At 38.9% G+C, this 22,060-nt stretch overlaps 1 protein-coding gene across 1 annotated transcript in view; it reads right to left on the bottom strand.

The window, feature by feature from the left end:
• Nucleotides 1–22,060, bottom strand: part of LAMA2 (laminin subunit alpha 2) — a 369,190-nt gene that overhangs the window by 33,820 nt on the left and 313,310 nt on the right. Inside the window, exons 43-48 of the mRNA XM_071549053.1 lie at nucleotides 18,986–19,168; nucleotides 16,202–16,356; nucleotides 14,470–14,613; nucleotides 13,435–13,568; nucleotides 3,341–3,500; nucleotides 176–300 (exon numbers count right to left, since the gene is read on the bottom strand). Coding sequence (XP_071405154.1) covers nucleotides 176–300; nucleotides 3,341–3,500; nucleotides 13,435–13,568; nucleotides 14,470–14,613; nucleotides 16,202–16,356; nucleotides 18,986–19,168 — 901 coding nt within the window. The remainder of the gene's footprint in view (nucleotides 1–175; nucleotides 301–3,340; nucleotides 3,501–13,434; nucleotides 13,569–14,469; nucleotides 14,614–16,201; nucleotides 16,357–18,985; nucleotides 19,169–22,060) is intronic.

Genomic DNA, 22,060 nt, shown 5'->3' with positions numbered 1-22,060 from the left:
ACACCATCTTACTTCTGATAACACATTGACCACATGTGGTGTAGTTCCAACCAATGTCTGTTGCATACAGACTGGACCTTGATGGCTGCTGTGGAAATTCCTGATGCTTACCCCCGAATGTAATGTCACTGCAGACAGGGTCCCAAAGAAGTATGAAAAACAGGGCTTTACCTACCTGACGGCACACCCTTTGCATTCGCCTTCAATATCCCTGAAATTCCAGAGTCCTATGGGTTTGCTGTCTAAAAAGGTTTCACCCATGCAGCCAGTGAAGGTGGTGACTCTTACAGCGTCTGACTTCTGCAGAACAAAACACAAATCTCCATGGAATTCAATTTCAAATGGTCTGCTGTGTCTGAAAACATAACTGGTATGATCACAAATACCAGAAATACTTCTTAATATTTTATTTATCAAGAGCTGTGTTTATGCAGCCCTCTTACAGAACAATTGATCAGTGAAATGTGAACTAAACTTTGTATCAGTCCTTTGTATCAAAGGGAAAAGATCTGAGACTATGGGGAAGGCCTAGGCAGAACAATTCCTAGAGAATAAGGGGCTTCTCTGCCTTCCACATTGGTTTTCCTGGCCATTCAGAGAGCTGCCTGCTCTCACCTGTTCAAGGTCTATCAGGGTTTTCATTTAAAACTTCTTAGAAAGGACTATAAGTAATCTTGCCCACAATACAATAAGCAAAGTGTTTCTATTGCACTTAATGCTCAAACCTCTGGAAATTTAGCAGTGCCCAAGCTAAAAGACTGTGAACTCAACTGTTACACCTGTAAAGTTCATGCTGAATTTTGGATACAGAAAAAAGTACAGATGACAAAGCAATTAAAACCCATGTTCCATCAAAACTCATTAACCTGGGGTCATGCACAAAGGGTAATGCTCATTAGATCATAACATGGTACCACAATGAAGGTAGTTAATATATGACAGTACAGAGTACTCAGATCAAAATTCTCTTTCTAAAAAAAGCCTTGTTTCATTTAAATTTCACTTCATCGATATGAACTGATTAAAAATCTATACACAGCTATTTGATATAGACAAGCACCTGCTGCTTTCCATACAGCAATTACAAATATTAAGATCTTGCAAGAGAACATGGAGAAGTACAATTTGAAAATATTCAAGGAGAAGTATGACTTAAAAGAATTAATGTGCTACTGATATTTCCCAGGGTAATTGGAAAGGTTTTAATTAGCAACAAATATGAACTTAATGTCACTTCTAAGAAATTCATGACATCTGAGTATCATAGTTTTCTACTCAAGTCAGATGAAAGATGTTTTTAAAAACTGAAAATGAACCTTCTTTTTGAATACATTGCAAAGATGCATGCAACAAGGGATGTGGACAAAACTGTAGAACAACTGTAAAGCACTCCAAATCCCAATATTATGAAAAAGCAGATTCAAAGATTTAAAATATATCAGTGACCTTGATTAAATGTCCAAAGAGCTTCATAGTTTTAGAGAAGTTTCAGTTAGGGTCTTCATTTTGTAAGCCAGAGAGCTGTACCACATGATGATAGAAATTCAAAAAAACCCTGAAGTTATCTTTTAATTCACAATTACATTTGAACAAAACAAATCTGATAGTGTTTAAAACCCTAAGCTGCAAATATACCAGTCATACCAAACTTACAATAGACTGCCTTCCTACGTATGCCCTTGTCTTTATTTAACTGAAGGAAAAAAGAATTCAGGACACTATTCCTGACTAGGATGAAATAGAGTTCTTCAGAAAATACTTAGAGAACTTATTGATATTGAAAACAGCTGTTCTGACATCAGAGTTTTGCATTTCAACTCTTTTGTATGTTGTGTTATTTTAACCCTCAAGGGCATATAAAAACTTTAGAGCAAAAAAAGTTCTTTGAGTTCACTATTTTGGAAAGGTCTAAATTTTAGCTTTTTTTAACACTAAAATATTGACCAGGAAAAAAATTGTTAATTGTTTTGCAATTAATGCCACTAGAAAATGAGTGCTAATTGGCTTTTATTGGAGAACATTTTTTTTAAAAGATTTCCATCCACTCTATTTAGCATAAATCTTCTATTCACTCTCTTTCAGTTTAGTGAGTGTTATGGGTTTGGCCAGATGGGCCTAAATTTAGGTTTTAAAAGTTCAGCTAGGCCTGGGAGTGTCAGCTGATTTGAGCTGGGCTGGGCTAGCTAACAGCTGACTTCTTCTAGCCAATAATATTGTATTCCATACCATATTGCATCATCTCAAAGGGTGTAAAATCCAGTGTGTGGGAGTGGCTTAGTCAGTTCTGCTATGGCCAAGGTACAAGCCGGACATGAGCCAGCTTCTGTCTTGGAGCAGGCCTTGCACCTGCCCCTGCTGCCTCTGCTTGCATTTTGTTTAAATTCAGGGAAGTAGAAACATTTTTGTTGTTACTCTTTCTGTTTCTTGCTATGTGTCTCTTAGAGTACTTACAGATCTAGTTTAATAGACTTTGCTTTGTACTAATTGGGGAGTGGGAAGTTTATTCCTTGTTATATATATATGTAACTTGTGTAAGTGTGTGTTATATTGTAGTTTTCTCCTAATTTTCTCTTTTCTGTATAAATACATGTAGTTAGTTTCAGCATAAAACTGCTTTGAGGGGTTTTTTTCCTCTCCCTCTTCTTTTTCCCTTGGCTGGTTGGGGGGAGGAGGAGCCCTTTCACTCTGTCCTGGACAAGTTGGCGTTTTTGCCAGCTCAACCCAGGACAGTGAGGTAGAGGAAGTCATCAAAGCAATGAACAGGCAAAACCAAGAGAAAATAGATTAGGGGTCTGATGCAGGTGGAAGTTAAAAAGAGGAGTAGTACAAGAGAGGAAACAAAAAATGAAGAAAATAAAGCGGAAACATCAGTAGGAGACTGCAAAGGAGGAAGTGATTCTGTGGATACATGACAAAATAAAAACCCTGAATGCTGAGGAAAATATATTGTTATACACATTGTTAGGAGACCAGAAATGTATGGAAACAGAAATGAATTCCTGTCACTATGATACTGAAAGCCTGTCAGAGCAGCAGTATGTTCAAGGTAGAGCGTCCGGCTATCGAGCAGGAACGAGTTGCTTGAGCTAAATGCTACATCAATACAGCCACAGGACTTCTGATTATAAGTTAACAGTACGGGCAGTGAAATCTCAGGTCTATGCACCTAGGTGTATGCTAATTCCAATAATCTTTCAAGAGTGCAGGTTCACTACTTGCTATTAAAGCACCTACTACAATGATACCAGCATATTAAAATTTAGTATTTCTATTTTAAGCAATAACAAAATTTGTCCACATAAGCAGCCAGTTAATACACTAGCACCAGACAAAACATTACCTTAATTTTTTCAGTTAAACCACCAACAAACAGCACAGCATTAACATCGACATCCAGAATGGTATATCCAGGTGGAGAGACAGCACTGAATGTGGCTGGCACGATGCTGGCTTTAGGACCATCCAGAGCTCGCACTGATATTGTGCCATTTTTCCCAGTCCTAGGGATTTAAAAGAAATAATTTAAGAATACAAAGTCAGTAGTTACATCAAATATGGGAAAAGTCCACTTTATATAGCACCTTTTAACAGAGGCATGTATTACTCACCTGATTATACTCCATTTTGATACAAATGAACAGGCTATTATGCCTGCCTAAGTTAAAGACATGATCATAAAGTCAGATTTTTTTTCTCACCTGAATGCCCTTTTGGAACAAAATTCACTATACACATGAAGTGGAGTTTGACTAAAACAAGGAAGTTGCATTTTAAAAATTATTCTAATGAAATTAGTGTTAAGTAATTGTTTCTTCACATAACAAATGTTTCAGGAGAGTTTCCAAATGAAATTTCTGAATTTCATAAGGTTTATTAGATTGTATTTGAACTGAAATGAATGATCCTTTGATGAAGTACTTCAGTTTCCTTCACTGTGATGCACTGAGTTTACATTTTCTGCAGTGGAGCTCTCTGGTTGCTTATCAAAGAGGCACAAACCCCATTATGTTTAAGAACGTTACCATATTGTTCTCTATGCATCACATCAAATATTGATGGTAATGATGACAACAGACTTTGCCATTTGTTACCATGCATCAGTTCTTCTTTTACTCCTTAGGTTATATTAATGTAGTAAGTGGCATAGAAAGAGTTTGCTGACATGTATTTACAACAGAAGGAAGAGAATGTGGGAAGATGATTCATCCTAGCCTTTTAGATATACAGAAAGGTATTTGAAGGGAAACTTAAATAATTTTAAATCCTTTGCAATAATTTCCATAATATCAATTTAGTATGGATAGCAGCTTCTCATAGAAAGGTTACTACTCAAAAGAAGTAAACTATTAGGCACATATAGTCACACCATAAATGAGTGTTTAATCCCAAACAGATAGATCAACACACAGAATCTAGAAATAGGCATGGAGTATGACCTAAATCCTGTCACGATACATAAAGCATTTAGAGAAGTTCTTGATTTTGAAAATTTACTGGACTGGAGCTCTAGAGGGTAAAAATATCCTGTAAAACTATGCTAAAAAATGCTCTTCAGAAACTCTTTTGTCTCAGAATCTATAACCCCAAAAGCCAGAACGAGTTGATAGTTTTCTTAAGAAATAACATGGGACTGAAAACCAAGCAATTTCAATTAAAAAATAATAATTTATTTTAGATATTTCAGTTTTGATGAAATGCTCCTAAATGGTGAAGGATGGTTGCAGTTAACATTTAGAGGGTTTCCAATCAATGGTGAGTACCTTTGTAGATCTATGCAGTCTTGCCTGCTTTGTAGTCAGGGATCTCAAGGCTTCCAACGTGAAAAATATGTATTTGCAAAAAAGCACTGGAGCTCTTTGGTTACCCACCTATACCTTGACCTGGAATCTCTGGAAATCATAAGGATGGAAGTTTCAGTTTCCCATGGAATCTCCAAAGTGACATCTGGGGCATGCAAATATGATGTTGCAATAATTCTAAAAAAGTGTGCTAGAGCTATCCACATTATTCTAAAGATTTTTTAAAATTCTTTTTAATAGCAATATTTCACCTGGTATTTTAAAATCAACTAAATGCTAAGTAGATAGCTTTCTATGAAGCAGAAAATCCAACTTTTACTTGATTTTTTTTCAGAATCATAGAACTGTTAACGGTTGGAAAAGACCTTTAAGATCATCTCATCCAACCAGCAACCTAGCACAACCATGTTCATCATTAAATCATGTCCTCAAGTGCCATATCCACGTGTTTTTTGAACACTTCTAGAAGTGGTGACTCCACCAATTCTCTGATCAGCCTGTTCCAATGATGTACAACTCCTTCTATAAAAATACAATTTCCTAATATCTAATCTAAACCTCCCCTGGCACAACTTGAGGCCATTTCCTCTTGTCCTGACATTTGTTACCTTGGAGAAGAGGCTGATCTCCACCTGCCTACAACCTTCTTTCAGGTAGTTACAGAAAGTGGTAAGATCTCCCCTGAGCCTCCTTTTCTCCAGGCTAAACAACCCCAGCTGCCATAGCCAGTCCTCATAGGACTTACGTTCCAGATCATTTACCAGCTCTGTTGCTCTTCTCTGGACACACTCCAGCACCTCGATGTCTTTCTTGTAATGAGTGGCCCAAAACTGAACACAGGATTCAAGGTGTGGCCTCCCCAGTGCCGAGTACAGGGGGATATCACTTTGCTTGTCCTCCTGGCCACACTATTGCTGATACAGGCCAGGATGACACTAGCCTTCTTGGCTACTTAGGCACACTGCTGGCTCATGTTCAATCACTGTTGACCAGCACTCCCAGGTCCTTCTCCAAGGGGCAGCTTTCCAGCCACTGTGCCCCCAGGCTGTAGCACTGCATGGGGTTGTTGTGACCCAAGTGCAAGACCTGGCACTTGGCCTTATACAACCGGACTCAGCCCAACAATCCAGCCTGTCCAGATCCCTCTGCAGAGCCTTCCTGCCCTTCAGCAGATCGACACTCTCAACCAAATTGGTGGCATCTGTGAATTGACTGAAGGTGCCCTTAATGCCTTGTCCGGGTTGCTGATGAAGATGTAAAACAAAACTGACCACAACAGTGAGCCTTGGGGAACACCACCTGTGACTGGCCATCAGCTGGATGTGACTTCATTCACCACCAGGCTCTGGGCTCAGGCATCCACACAGGTTTTTACCCAGCAAATAGTTCACCTGCCCAAGCCATAAGCAGCCAGGTTCTCCAGGAGATTGTTGTGGGATACAGTGTCAAAGGCTTTACTAAAGTCAAGGTAGCAATATCCATAGCCTTTCCCCTATCTGGTAGGCAGGTCACCTTTCCATAGAAGGAGATTGGGTTACTGAAGCAGGACCTGTTTTTTGTAAACCCACTCTGGCTGGGCCTGATTCCCAGGCTTTATGACCTTCCCTGGCAGCGAGTTCAGATTGACAAGCCTATAGTTCTCTGAATCTTTTTTCTGACTCTTCTTGTAGATGGGTGTCAACATTTACTAACTTCAATCACCTGGGATGTTCCCACTTGAACAGGACTGCTGGTAAATGACTGAAAGTGGCCTGGTAAGATCTTCCACCAGCTCCCTCAGTAGTCTTGGGTGAATCCCATCCCTATGGACTTGTGTGGGTCTAAGTTGCAACTGCTTTATTGCAGGAAGTTTATTGATATGAAGCCCTTTAGAGGATAAAAGTTCTCTATGTAATAATTGTCGAAAGACTAGAAGATGCTAAAATTTATTTTAAAACTGTGGAAGTCTAATGCTCTCTGAAAGAAAGTTACTGGCACTTCCAATCTATATTGTGCTGCAATCAGGATTCCAGTTTAGAAACATTTAAATGCAATAATACAAAAGTCACTGAGCAGACTGACACTTTTTAGGGTATCTAATAACTCACAAATAGTACGGATGTCTTTCGTCTTCAAACAGGCTGAAATGCTAACAATGGAGCCTCTTCCATAAATAATTCTCTCTTATTTATGGAGGACAATAGAGCTTGAAGAGAGATCTTGCCTAACTTGACAGCAAAAAGACATTTCTATCCTGTGCATGACAAGTCATTGGGTTAGAAGATATTGTTCTAGTGATAGTCAGTCCTGTAAAACTGGAGGATTATAGAAGATGTACCAGCATTATGTGGCTGATATGTGAAAAGGTAGTGATAGGGCACTAAATTGGGAAGAGCTGTTGTTATGGGTTCACCTAGGTGGGCCTAGATTTGGGCTCTGAAATTTGGATTAGGCCGAAGCTGTCAGCTGACTTGAGCTGGACTGAGCTAACAGTTGACCTCTTCTGGCCAGTAACTTTGTATTCCATACCACATTATGACATCATCTCCAGGGAAGTAGGAACCAGTGTGGGAGTGGTTAAGGCAGTCGCTTCTCAGCCCTCCTCTTGGGAGGACGCACGATGCTGTCCCAGGGGGGATGGAGAGGAACAGGCCCACCACTGGCTCACAGGGTACCTCAGGAAAGTAAAATGTGTTGTTCTGGGTCTCTCCTTTCTGCTTGGGTTTGTCTCCCTGGGGAATAAGCTTCTTCTTAAGTAATGTGTAGTTAGGACAGTAGAATTTGTGTGTTCGTTAAGAAGTTGAGGTGGGGAACTTGTTGTTGCAGACTTGTGTGAGTGTATATTTGTACTCTCTTCTAATTATCTCTTTCTTTCTGTGAAAAATATATGTAGATTTAGTATAAATGCAGTTTGAAGTGTTTTTTTCTTTCCCCTCTCTTTTCCTCCCTTTCCCTGGTGTTAGGAGGGAGGCTTTTCTCTCTGTGCTTGGGAGGGTTGGCAGTTGCTTATCTCAAACCAAGACAGTTAATGGTGCTGAAGCCCGGGAACGACGGAGGACCTTGGCGGGTGTCCCAGAATCTTGGCAGGCTTCCCGGGAGGATTGTTGTAGAAACATAGATTGATAAGTGCCTTGTTTAAGTACATCCAGAACAGAAAATGTAAACAACTCTCCCTTGCTGTTGAATGCTCGTTTTCACTGTTTCACTGTCTTTGTGAGTTCAAACAGCTCGACTGGTGTCTGCTGTGAATGTAGCCACTGCAGAAAAGAGAGGCCTATGTAAGCTGTTCGTGTGTGGCAAGACATGGCTGTTTGATTTGAATCCCTGAGGACTCATCATGTGAATGCTGATGTGCCCAGGAGCCAAGCTGATGAGGAGCATCTCACCTGGACTGGCATGGGGAGGAGGTGTTCCTGGCTCGATGGGCCCATGGTGCCTCAGGCCACCTGTAGGTGGATAAAGTCGAGGGGTGGATTTAACCGTGAACACTATTCTTAAGGTTATCCACAGTTGTGAAGCGTGTTTGCCATTGTGAGACCCCAGTGAACAGGGAAAAGAGGAGCTGCGGAACCCCCTGCAGAGAACCCTACAGATGCGGCGCCCGGAACCAGCGCCCGCAGTGCTGAGCGACCCGCAGGAGCCAGAGCTGTCACTGGTGGGGCTGCCGCCAGGGCTGCGAGCAAGCCGGGGGAGGCTGCGAGCCGTGAGAGGCTGTGGGCTGTGAGAGGCCACGAGCCATGAGAGGCTGTGAGCCGTGAGACGCCGCGAGCCGTGAGAGGCCGCGAGCCGTGAGAGGCCGCGAGCCGAGCCAGGGCTGCGAGCGAGCCAGGGCTGCGAGCGAGCCAGGGCTGCGAGCCGCCGGGGCTGCTACTGCCTCTGCTGCTTGCTTGTGCTGCTGTCGGGGCTGCTTCCGAGGCTGCCAAAGCTGTTGGGACTGCTGCTAAGGGGGATGGGTCACATGGTGAACTGTAGTACTTCTGTGTGACCAAGGAGAAAGACATGAAGAGAAGCCTGCATATGCTGTTGATGTGTGGTGGGACACTGCGGTTTGAGTTGAATCATTGAAAACCCGTCGTGTGAGTGTTGATGTGCCCAAGAGCCGAGCCGATGAAGAACATCACACCCTGGACTGGCTGGGGGAGGGTTGTTCCTGGCTCAATAGGCCTATGACGCATCAGACCACCTGTAGGTGGATGAGGCCAAGGGGTGGATCTGACTGTGAACACTATTTTAACCCCAGTGGGAAACTAGAGACTCCTGAAGAGAGGATGGTAACCCTACTGAAAGACATGAACCATCAGATAAGATGACCTGAGTTGAACTGCTGTGTTCCCATCTGAAATATCTACCCCATCCTAATGGACTTTTAGCCACATTATGGAGGGGTGGGAAACAGCCCTGGAAAAATAAAGAGTATTTAAGCATGAGAACCTAAGATATGAGTGACATAATATGGTATGGAATAAGGGGTGGAGAATGTTATGGGTTCACCTAGGTGGGCCTAGATTTGGGCTCTGAAGTTTGGATTAGGCCGAAGCTGTCAGCTGACTTGAGCTGGGCTGAGCTAACAGCTGACCTCTTCTGGCCAGTAATTTTGTATTCCATACCACATTATGACATCATCTCCAGGGAAGTAGGAACCAGTGTGGGAGTGGTTAAGGCAGTCGCTTCTCAGCCCTCCTCTTGGGAGGACGCACGATGCTGTCCCAGGGGGGATGGAGAGGAACAGGCCCACCACTGGCTCACAGGGTACCTCAGGAAAGTAAAATGTGTTGTTCTGGGTCTCTCCTTTCTGCTTGGGTTTGTCTCCCTGGGGAATAAGCTTCTTCTTAAGTAATGTGTAGTTAGGACAGTAGAATTTGTGTGTTCGTTAAGAAGTTGAGGTGGGGAACTTGTTGTTGCAGACTTGTGTGAGTGTATATTTGTACTCTCTTCTAATTATCTCTTTCTTTCTGTGAAAAATATATGTAGATTTAGTATAAATGCAGTTTGAAGTGTTTTTTTTCTTTCCCCTCTCTTTTCCTCCCTTTCCCTGGTGTTAGGAGGGAGGCTTTTCTCTCTGTGCTCGGGAGGGTTGGCAGTTGCTTATCTCAAACCAAGACAGTTCCTCAAGGGCAGGGAGGCTTTGCAGAGAGACCTCAATAAATCAGAGAGATGGGCAGTCCCCAGTTGTATGAAGTTAAAAAAGGGCAAGTGCAGGATTCTGCAGCTGGGACAGGGCAACCTTGGTTATGTGTATAGACTGGGGAACAAGAGGCTGGAGAGCAGCACAGTGGAAAGGGCCCTGGGGGTCCTGGTTGGCAGCAGATTGAATATGAGTCAGCAGTGCCCTGGCAGCCAGGAGAGCCATCTGTGTCCTGGGGGGCACCAGGCACAGCATCACCAGCTGGGTGAGGGAGGTGATTGTCCTGATCTGCTCTGCACTGGGGCAGCCTCACCTTGAATATTGTATGTAGTTTTGGGCACCATGATATAAGAAAGATACTAAGCTAGTAGAGTGTCCAAAAGAGGGCCACAAAGATGGTGAAGGGCCTTGAGGTGAAGCTGTATGAGGACTGGCTGAGGTCACTTGATCTGTTCACTCCGGAGGAGAGGAGACTGAGAGGAGAACTCATTGAGTTACAACTTCCTTGTGAGGGGAAGCAAAGGACCAAGAAGTGACCTCTTCACTCTTGTGACCAGTGACAGGACTTGGGGAAATGACATGAAGCTAAGTTGGAGGAGCTTTCAGTTGGATAACAGCAAAAGGTTCTTCACCAAGTGGGTGGTCAAGCACAGGAACAGAGTCCCCATGAAAGTGATCACAGCACCAGGCCTATCTGAGTTGAAGAAGTGTTCGGACAATAATCTCAGGCACACGGTGTGATTCTTGGCGTGTCCTGTGCAGGGCCAGGAGTTGGACTTGATTATCCTTGTGGGTCCCTTCCAACTCAGCATATTCTAGGATTCCATGAGAAATTTATTTAATGTCATGCATGCGGTGTTGGCTCTTTTGGAGATGTATGATGTAAATGAGCTGACTTTCGCAAGTCTTCAACATTAGACTATAAAATACCATGTAGAAACTTCTGCTCCTTGATCCCTTGAAAGCACAGTCTTCATTGAAAAGCATGGCTTCGATTTGCCACAGTAGCTCAAGACTGAATTCTTCCTGAGCTAGACTGGATGTGTCTACAGTGAATTTGTGATTCAAGCATCCTTTGTCCTCAAAGGAAGGACACTTCTTAAACTCTGTCATTAACAATCAAAACAATGGTAATACTTAAATCACAGCTGATTAAAATCACAACTAATCAGGTTCTGCTCCTAATTGAGGCCTGCTGAAGTCAAGTGACATTGTTTCACTGATCTAGTGAGTCTCAAAAATATTCTCTCATCCATTTCACTGCCTCACAAAATTGACATTATCTGCATGTTGTAAATCTGCTTTAAATCATTTTGTCACATACTGTTATGCCAGATTTTCCTTTGTTAATTGAAACTTTGATTGATTGCAGTTCTTGATGCCAATTAGGTTTGCTTCTGTAAGCGGATGAGTAACTCTGTGACATTTGTTAAATTTCTGTACTATCAATGTATAGAGAATTCCTTTAGAAATTTTGATAGAAACAAAGTTTACTTCTATTCCATTAAAAAGAATTCAAAATATTTTCATTCTAATCTCTGCATATACAATAAAATGCAAAGGATCAGTATGCTCTATATAAAAGGTGATGAAAATTAAAAGTGTCCTTCAGAAACAGATACAGTAATTATCAATTTAGCCTCACCTAACTGGAAATTTTGGTGCAGGCATCAACTGAACACCTCTGATTGTTACTCAACAGACAGATATTTCATATTGAGATTTCATTTGAAATGCCGAGTGACCTTAAGAATTTTCCAACCTCTGTGCCACCACACCTCTTCTTTTTAAGACCCTTTGGGATTCTTGATTAAGAACTGCTATCAACTTACAGCGAGTTTAACACCATATCATTATTATTATCAACGCTTGTCACCACTGAAAACAATGGCAAAATTCAGCAAGGCCAGAATTTCGTTTTCTGCCCACATTCTAAACAGATGCCCTGCTCCAGCTGTTCAGGCGATTCTGTCAGACTGAAAAGGTCTGTGGCTGGAACTGAGCAGAAATTCAGAGAAAATGTGTGAGGGAATGATATTAATAAAACTCTCCAACAGCTTATTAAGGTGGCTAGAGGAGAGTTATCAAACAGACTAAAATGTTCAAAATTGAAGACTCTTCCATAGGCTACGTGATTTGTTAAGTCTGCTTTAAGAATGCAAAATCAGTCCCAAGCTCTTCATCTGAATTCCACAAATCCAACTAATGCCTCTGCAATGTAATTCTCCCAAACACTGCTCTGTACGTTTGATTTGTGCAGTTGTAATTGTTCTAAATTGCTGATCCAGCACTTTGTTCAAAACTAATGGCATGCACCCTCTATATATCCAGAACAACCAGCTAATAGGTAATGGGCTTTTGTAGGATGTGTGAATTTTATACCATGTCCTGGCTCCACATTCTGCTGAAGCAGCTTTCTTGTAAATGAAAGCCTGGCTTTACTGTGTCATGAAGCTGCTTTAGTATGCGTAATATTAACTGGGGAAGATTTCAACAATTCGTATTGTACCCCAGTTTGCATTTTCATAGCAATAAACTTTCATTAAGCCAGCTTCTGGAGATGATGCCATAATTTTATTTAATTCTTTGCTCTGAATGGCTGATTTCTGTGATTTCACTAAATTATTTAAACTGGATGCCATTTCCTATTCTGAGAGCTATACATATATCCAGAATTAGAGTGCTTTGTTTTCTTTCTCTTTCATTCTCTCGTTTTCTGACTATATTATCCATTCTATGTTTAGTACTATGTGAAATTAACTGTAATGATGCAGGAGAAATTATTCAGCTTTCTATCAAACTATAATACAGATGATGTTATCTAAATTAGTAAAATCTGTTCAAGATAAAGGCTATAAAGTTATGCAATCCTTATGCTGTAATAACTACACCATATGTCGTGTGTTTGCTATTTGAATGGAAAATATAAGCTTCAACTAAAAAATCTGGAATTTGAATATTTACATAGCAGTATCTCTAAAGTTCAAAAGCATTAAACAGTGGATCTCAGATTACAAAATATATTTTAAATTCCAAGAATATTTCCTTCTTCAGTTTTCATAAACTGTATATTTTTTAAATATCTCCAGTTTGATCATTTTGCCTATGGAAATGACATTTTGAGTAAGAATCAAGATCCTGCTGTGTGACAGACCATCCATTTGCAGTACTGTCAAGACCAGAAATTCAAAAAAACTGCTTCTCTTTAAAATTCAAGGAGAAAAGAATAGTTATGCATTTGAGTGCCAAAACCCGCAACTGATTTTAAAAGGAAGCTAGTTGAAAAAGAGAATCAATAGGGTGATAGGTAAATAGAAGGGACTATAAGCAGTCATAGATTGTTGATGCAACTGGGGAACGATGTGATTAAAACAAATCCTTGATACAGAACAATTCACTTATCAATAGCATTTGTAGTGTATATACTTTTGGTACTAATAGATGTAGGTTCAAAAGCTTTCATTAAACCAGACAAGAATTTCTCATATTAGCCATTTTTTCTAAAATCTTGGAAATGAAATATATACTTACCTAGAGGCTTCAATCCGGTACCAAAACCCATCATCAATAGTCAGGTCTGGATACTCTACCCGTCCAACTCCAGATCCCACATCCCACAGGAAGCTCACCTTGCCCTTCCGCATCTCTATGGCCAAGAAGTCAGTCTACATGTAAAATATGAAAATAGAAACAATCTCATACTTTAATTAAGGAGGTTTTCCAGAACTCCTAACAGTTCAGAAGGTCTAATGAGGGACCAAAACTTCACATATAGAGAGTAGAATATGAACAATAATTCTCACAGTGATCTAAAATAAGACTCTCCTGCTTTCCTTGGTTCAAACAAGGAATCTTAAGCCAAACATGGCAAATAATTTCTCTCAGTGATGAGAGAAATGAGAAAATGACTGCCAGAATTATAGAAAGGTTACTATTTTAGCCCTCAAGAGAAAGATTTAACTCAGAAAAATATTTTTGAAATACCCCTTGGATGGCAGAAAGATGTTGAGATACATGATACATACAGCCTTTTCATTTTGTATTAGGTAAATAAAATACATAGTTCAAAATGTTGGAAATAGAATACTTTTCTCATTTACTGAATTATTATTGGTTATTCTAGAAGTCTATCTGCTACAGGCCTCATGGGAGACTGAATCAGACACCACTTTTATGCTTGAAATTGTAGTCGACTTAAAATTACAATAAATAGGAGATTTGACAGGTGCAATATTATTAGTTACTTCATTCCCAAGTGAAAACTCACAACCAACTCCAAAATTACACTGGTTGCACTGTGAATTTTAAAGCTCTAACATAGTTCACATACAATGCTGCTATTTCATATCTAGTTAAAATAAAGATATATGTAAAAAATTTACTGTTCATATTTTAGAAGTTTCTATATTAATACCAAACCCAGCAAATGTCTAGATTATCTTAGACCCTCTACTATTGCTTTGAAGCCTCTGTGAGGAATAAAAAAAGCCTTTCTCATCTTCTGTGTTTGTCAGTAGTCTGATTTGATCGAGCAACTCTGACATGAAAAGCAGGAAACAGACTCACAAACTTGGCACTTCCAAGGTAAAAAAGCAGATTGTCAGCAACTACTGTCTTCACATTGACAATGACGGTGTTGTATGTTCCCTTCTTTATATCTGGTCTGTATGTGCGAATACAATTGCCTCCAGAGGACACGGACACTTTGATCTTCAAAAAAAAGCATAGCAGAAAGAATTCAGTTCACTGTTTATTACCCCATAATTAACTAGAGATGTTTCCAACTAATTATAAAAATGTTATACTCTTTTTTTTCTTTCACACTTTTTTGTTACATGTACCAGGCAGTTGCTTAGATATGCAAAGAAAGTAGAAACGGGATTTTCTTTCTGAAATTGTTTATTAAAAGGAAATAAAGTATCTTTCTGGCATTCAGATTTGAAAGGAAAAACTGTATAGATTAAAAATAGCTAGAAGACCTACTGGGCTAACGCAAGGAGCAGTGAAATTCTAGCAGTACAGGAAAATAAGCAGCACTCCTGAAGGAATCCCAGCATATTGCTATTGGGTAGTCAAAATGATCTATTTTTCCCTTGCAGTATCTCTGATTATGAAAATTTAAGACACTATTTCAAAATTATTTTTAAACCAACAGTTGTGTCTATCACTGCTTTTACATCATCCATAATGGAGTTGGCATTCATAACAAAATTTTATTTTCACAGCTGAGTGGCATATGCATTTGGATACATGTACTACTTTCCTCAGGCTCTAAGCACAGATAAAAACAGGATACTGTTTGCTTTCATAATGCCAGCACAGACATAATGACAGTACAATGGTATTTCAATCCCAGCTAGACATGTTTATGCATTAGAGGAAATGTACATAACACCAGCACCTTATGCTTAGGGCAAACTTTGCTAAAAAGGAGATCTATTTTAGGACCAAATTCACAATTTCCCTATCTCAGAAATGCTGAGCAGTTAAGTACTTCAAAGCCTTCAGACAGAAGATGAACATAACAAAACATATAATTACTGTAGTCTTTCTATTCTGTGCAAATTTCATCAAGTATATGGAATATACTTTCACAATATCCTATTATTCTTTAGGTTATTTTTAAACTATTTTTCAACCAGTTTTGGGGAAGATTTCTTAAGTGCCATCTTCAAAACATTTTTGCTTTGCTATTTAGGTTGCAAGCTCAATAAACTCAGTATTAACCAGCTGATCCTCAAGTTGATAGTATTACTGAGTCGGGAGATGGACTCCAGACTCACTAAAGGGACTAGATATATAATCTTTACTCAAGTTTGAGTCCTCAGCATTGCTCTTGGACAAAGAAAAATCAAAAATATGGGAAAAGCAAATATACAAAGCAATTTCAGTGAATTTGAGATGGTGTCATTCTTGAGTAATGTAAGTTCTATGAAATGAAATCTGGGGCTTAGTATCAGTGCTGAAACAAAAAAAAAACCCAATCATTTTTGTTTTCACTAAAACCCCAGTCATATTGTGACTTTTCTGCTGTGCTATCATCTATAGTACTTAAATAATAACCTTTTCAGATATATTCCTATAGATGCCATTCATTTAACAAGTGCATGTTTTAAATTAAGAAACAAGACACAGAGTGAAAGTCATCTGAATATTCTCTTTTTATCCAAGAAATTAGACACCATTATTTTTCTCTCTCTACTTTGTTTAAAATTAGGAAGGGTTCATGCTGTGGAAAAGGAATAAAAAAGAAGAAAAAAATCCCTTCAATACTCAAAACATTATTTTTTTGACTTACCGAATTGGCTTGCTTCCGAGCTTGGTTTATCAGTTCTTTTATCTGAGAAATATTTTTCCCTAAGTTATCCTGAAGTTCTTTGATTGGCTTGATTTTATCTAACAGGCGATCTGCTTCCTTTTCTAGGGTTTTAATACTGGAATCTGCATCAGCAACTTCATAAGAAAGAATAAGGCAGAGTTTTAGAGAATAGTGTCCAAGAACAACACATTGCAAAAATAAAACCTAAGAAAATTCTGCATACACAATGCTCAGGTGATTGTATATGCTACTATGGGGAACACACAGACCAGGAAGCTACCTAAACAGAATAAGATAATTCCAGAATAGTTAGAATCAAGTTAAAATAGCAAGAGTATAAAAAACAGGTGTTAAAGCAGAATTTTGAAGATGTAACTATGCTTCACATCAGTATGATAAATGAAAAACATTTTCTGCAGCAAAATACATTTATGAATTAAATATTTGCCTTTTTTTAATAAACGCAAAATTTGAGGAAAAATGCTACGTTATGAAAACTGGTTAGTTTCTGTTAGTAATTTCTGAAACAGGGTTAGAATTAACTTGACATTAATTATTGAACTATAATGGGCAAGTAGAAAAAGAATTTATTCCAGTCACAAGCTTAAGATTCTGTATGTGTACTGAAAGCAGATTTAAAAATAGTGGCAGTAAACTGCAGATGTTCTTTTTTAGAGGAGCACTTCATAATCTTACAAGGATATTTTTGCCTCTTTTTTTCTTTAAGTTTCAAATTACTTTTTTGCCTCTCAACATAAAACTAGTGAATAATGCCCTTTTTTTGACAATTCAGCAGAAGATCTAAGCTTGCAACAGTTGGCTAGCATGAGGGTGTGGCTTTTGTGGATGACACTGAAAGGGACAAACAAACATTTACAAGAAGAATGTATATTATGTGAAAATAATAGTCACAGCAATAAAAACAATGCTTAAATAAAGCAATAAAATCTGTGTAACTAGTTTTTTGGATAGTCACCGAAACACTCCTACCAAACATTCAAGATGCTTTTTAAGGTTTCAACTTAAATTAGCTGCCAAGTCACTTTATCTCAAAGTTTTCAAAAAAGTAACTATTTAGCTGTTTCAATGAAAGTGAAACATAGAGCACCATGCAGAAGTTTTGGTGGTAAGCATTGAATCATCATTTACTGGAAAATGCACACTAAAAGCTGCAAGTAAGAAAAACGTACGTACAGATTTCTGCAGGCAAGATATGGAGACAAAGAAAAGAGAAAAAACAGAACATAACGTAAGAGAATGTTTTGAAGATCTAAACAGAAATGTAAAGTAAAATAAAGGACAGGACAAGTCTATATAAAACTTTTTTTTGTTTATATTTTGCATATCTACAAAATGAGAATTCAGGGCCTGAATTTTGACATAGAAGAGAGGGTATGTCTACTTTAGAATGTGCTAACATACTCACTTTATACACCTGGAATGGTTTACTCTACATTACTCATTCTGTAATCTGAGTATCCATTAACAGTTGGAGAATGGCATTTCTGGAGAACATTTTCGAATGCTAATGTACCCATAGGCTCAGAATACTTGAGCTAGGACAGATGGCTTAGTCTTAGTCTAGATGCAGCAGTGCCAAGAAATCTCTGCTTCAAGGCTGCTTCTCAGTTGTTTCTCACTACCCAACAATAGGTCAGTAATACAATATTACATGAATGTATCAGAAGGTCTGATAGACATACATCTTAGACCTTTTAGATCTGTTTGTTCCATAACCTGCCATAATCTAATCACACTTTTTCAATCAATAACTACTTTTCATATTGTCTAAACTTGTATAGATTGAATTGCCCAATGGGAATCGTACTGGGGCTCACACATGTATCTCAGGTGATCAAGGATGGTGCAATAGGTAAGCAGTGACAAACAGCTGTTGGGATCAACTTCTTTCACTAGTACAGCATCAATTGGAAGAGGATACTTGTCCACAGAATGAGAATAACCTCCTAAACTGTATGTTTTTAGTGTGCCCAGTTTTATCAAGCTGACAATAATCTTGGGAGCTCAGGGTAGCTAAGAAATTAGTCCTTCAGTAATTTTCTACACACTCTGGTTTTGTGGTCAGCCCTGGCTGTATAGTCCTATAGAATATGGTCTAGCAATTTAACATAAAATGTGTTATAATTTAGAATTCATTTTTATCCATCATAACCAAAGTGAAAATGCTAGTCATTGTCACATTTGATAACAGAAGCCATGGTGGGGAAAGAAATAAAAAAAGCAGACAAAAGCCTATTCCCAGAATCTCCTTTCTTTCTTTCTTTCTTCTAAAGTGCTTTCAGTGTTCTTCCAAAAATAGTAACATATATGAAAGAAGGCATGCATTTCTCCAGGGACTGATTATCTGATTGACTGAAGACAGGTTTAGTGTAGGGTATTTTGCTTGAATCAGGCAGTGAATTGCCAGTCAGTATCTTTGATTATTCACCTCTTAAATACTTTAAAAGTAGGCTGCAGAACAAATCTATCCATTACATTTTCATCTTCTGACATTAGCTTTTCTTCCAGCTACTAGCACTGGTACTGTAAAATTCTTTTCACAGAATCACAGACTTGTTAAAGTTGGTCCCTTTTTGTATAAGAAGTTCAGAAAGCAGAAGCGATAGAGATTCCTTTTATCCCAGCATACTGTAATAATGCTATATAAGTGGAATGCTGGAGGGTGTCTGTTTCATTTTGAGATACAAAATGAAAACCACAAACTGAAAAAAACACCACCAAACAACCCAAAAAAGATCTTACTGTTCTTGATAGGATCCTTCAGAACAGCATTTGTTTTGGCTACATCATCTGTAAGTTTACTGTAGTTGTTTCTCAAGCCCAGGAGATTCTGATTGAGGTCTTTAATTTGGGCCAGGACGTCATTTGCAGTGTCGTTGGCTTGTCTTGCTTTGTCTTTGGCTGCCTGCACCTTTACAGCTGTATCTGTAGGTAGAAAAGAATAATGAAATGATGAGTACAGAAGTTTCTTTTGCATATCTTAAGAATAAAGTTATGTCAAAGTTCTACCATCTTAAATTGTGTTATGTAGTTCTTTGAGACCTATTTCGGTCATAGTAAGACATAGTTAGTTTTAAGTTTTAATTGCAGAATCTAGCCCTTTATGTCTTTTGAGACATCAGTTGCATGTGAAGAAGAGAAAAGGCTCCAGCCTCATTTGTATGCAAATAACAAATAGTTTTTAGCCGGTAAATTTGTGTGCAATTTTGTTGTTGCTGTTGACTCATTAGTTAACCTCTGACCAAGTGCCATATATAATATTTTATACCTAGAAATAGGACTTTCAATCTTCTGATGTATAGAGTACAGAAATCTAACTACAGGCAAAATTTTGAAAAATTGTGACAAATATTTTTACCTATCAGGGGCACACAGACTTAGTTAATCACATACACCCATAGACATCCTTGGTGACTGCCCCACCTCTCTGCCTGAAAAATGGAAACCAATGTTCTGTCTTTGAGGTGAAAACTCTCAAGTTGAATGGTTTTGATTCTGTTATTGATAAATGATAAAACAGACAGCTAGGTATTCAAGTAGGTACTTATTCAGATCCTATGTAAATAGGATTGCTTTAAAACTTATCACACAGCTCCGGTGCTGTTGCCATGCTGGGAATACTCATGTGATGAGCCAGCAGCGCACGTTGTGCTTGGCTAGGGAGCTACAAAATTTTCTAAATCCCTATAGATGTGAGGAAGTGAACAGGCAGAAGATGTTGTGGTGGATGCTTCAGCTTGAAAGGGAACTGATGTGAATTCCCACCCTATCACCACACCTCAGTGGAGTCATGGGAGCCTGCAGGATCCTGTTTGGCCACATGCTTCCTGTGAAACTGCTCTTGGAGTTGCTTTCCTCTTGTGCACTCCAAGGTATCTTCTTGTCCCTTAGTCATACAAAAATTTCAGTTTGCAGCTCAGAAGTTTGGACAACTCTGAAATAACCATGATAGTGCCCCTTGTCATATTGACTGGGGCTTCCTGTGGTAGCCTGTGATGTTAACACTGTGTTGCAATAGTGGAGAAGGCACAGGATGTTTGTGATTTCATTCAGTTTCTAAGAGAGAGCTGATAAGAGTTAGTTTATAGCAACATTTCCTTGAAGCAGTTTGCACATTGCTGATTCTGTGACTGTGTGAAGACCTGGGAAACACAGACATTTTCTCCATTTCGATGGATCAACAGCATAGGTTTCCAAATTTTCTCCTAGGCAGGTTGTTTTCCTTTTGTGGAACATCTGATGTGGTCAAGTCTGTGTCCTGGGGAGCATGTAATGCTTCCTAATGCTATAGATAATTGGTGGGTTTATCCTACATACTGGAGAGTTATGTGAACCCTACTACTTCTTTTTGAGTAAAGATATATCTATGCTCCACCAACTTAATCCTTTTTTCTGAAGTTTTGGCTCTGAAATGCCCACAAAATACAATAGCACCTCAGAAATACAACTGAACTTTCCATAAACCATTATCTTTTCCAGTCCTGCCACATGAAAAAAAAAAAAGAGAGAGCGCTCTGATTGCCTTTTTGCACTTCCTTTTTTCATCATATCTAAGTAGTTCCTTTTGGCAACATTATTAGAGGTCATGCACCGTTCTGGCTGACTGAAAGTTGGGAGTTCCTGTGTTACTCCCCCCTACTGCCACACAATTTTTTTTCAGCAACTCATTAAATTATGCCATTCCTGCACATGTGGGTTCTTGTCCCACATGTGATCTACCTGTCCATCCCATTCTAATCTTTATGCTTTTATTTGACTATTAGTATAGGATGGACACAAGAATTATTAGTTTAAGCTGTTCTCTGCTTCCTTGAATCCTCGAACAAAATATATCACAGCGTTATTTCTTCTCCCTTCTTCATTGATGGCTTTCCTGTTGGACAACAAATTTACTGCATTTTCTTATCCAAGCAATTTATTTGCTCTGAATTTCATTCTTAACATAAATCAGCCTGTTTTGATGAGAGTCCTTGTGCCAAGAGCAAGCATCCTGTAACTCCAATCTGCCAAGAGTTTAATACATTGCTTATGATTGCATATTTAAAATTTCTTTTACTTGTTTCATATTTAGTAAGCTGTGTCCCAACATTAACAGGCCTTAGATGTCCATTTTGTTTGACTGAGACATCTATCTGTGCACAAGAAGACAAACACTCATGTCAATATCTGTGACTAAAACTGAAGAAATGGTATATGATAAGCACAAAATATTAAACAATTTGTTTTGTGAATGACTGATTTCAAGGATTACTAAATCTAAATCAAAACTTTTCAGTTAGTTGGAATCTTAAAGCCACAAAAATGCACAAGATAAATAGTAAATCATTTATCATGTCAAGGTTTTACTTGCAGTCTAAACCTTCCCGACCATCGGAAACCAGCCCGAATATAGATTTTCTTTAGAGGCTTTTCTTAAGGCATAACTTCAGTTTATAAAGTGCTTCTTGGAGGGAAAGGTCATAGCAGAATACATTGATTAAAACCTTTTTATTTGCTAAAACATTCGTTTTATCATTCACTCTCCATTATAATGAATCTGCATTGTAGCTCCCTGTCTCTTGTTATCACAACACAATGTAGGTAACATCCCAGGACTCTGGGATTTTAAAGAGTATTGCATTTTCTTTTTAAAAAATGTCTATATGGAATGACAAATGTGCACACGTGAGAGACAGAAACTTAAATGCTAATGAAGAAGGAGAGTTTTTGGGTAGGTGTTGGTGAAACCTCTGACTTGCATAAAAACAGCCCAGGTGCAGTGGGGGTGCACACCCATCACCAGAAGATAATCACAATAAACCAAACTTTGTTTAGCAA

The sequence above is a fragment of the Pithys albifrons genome, chromosome 2 (assembly GCF_047495875.1).
Source record: "Pithys albifrons albifrons isolate INPA30051 chromosome 2, PitAlb_v1, whole genome shotgun sequence".
In the NCBI taxonomy this organism is placed as follows: Eukaryota; Metazoa; Chordata; class Aves; order Passeriformes; family Thamnophilidae; genus Pithys; species Pithys albifrons.
The sequence above is the reverse complement of the archived record's forward strand: the minus strand, read 5'-3'. Positions and strand labels throughout refer to the sequence as shown.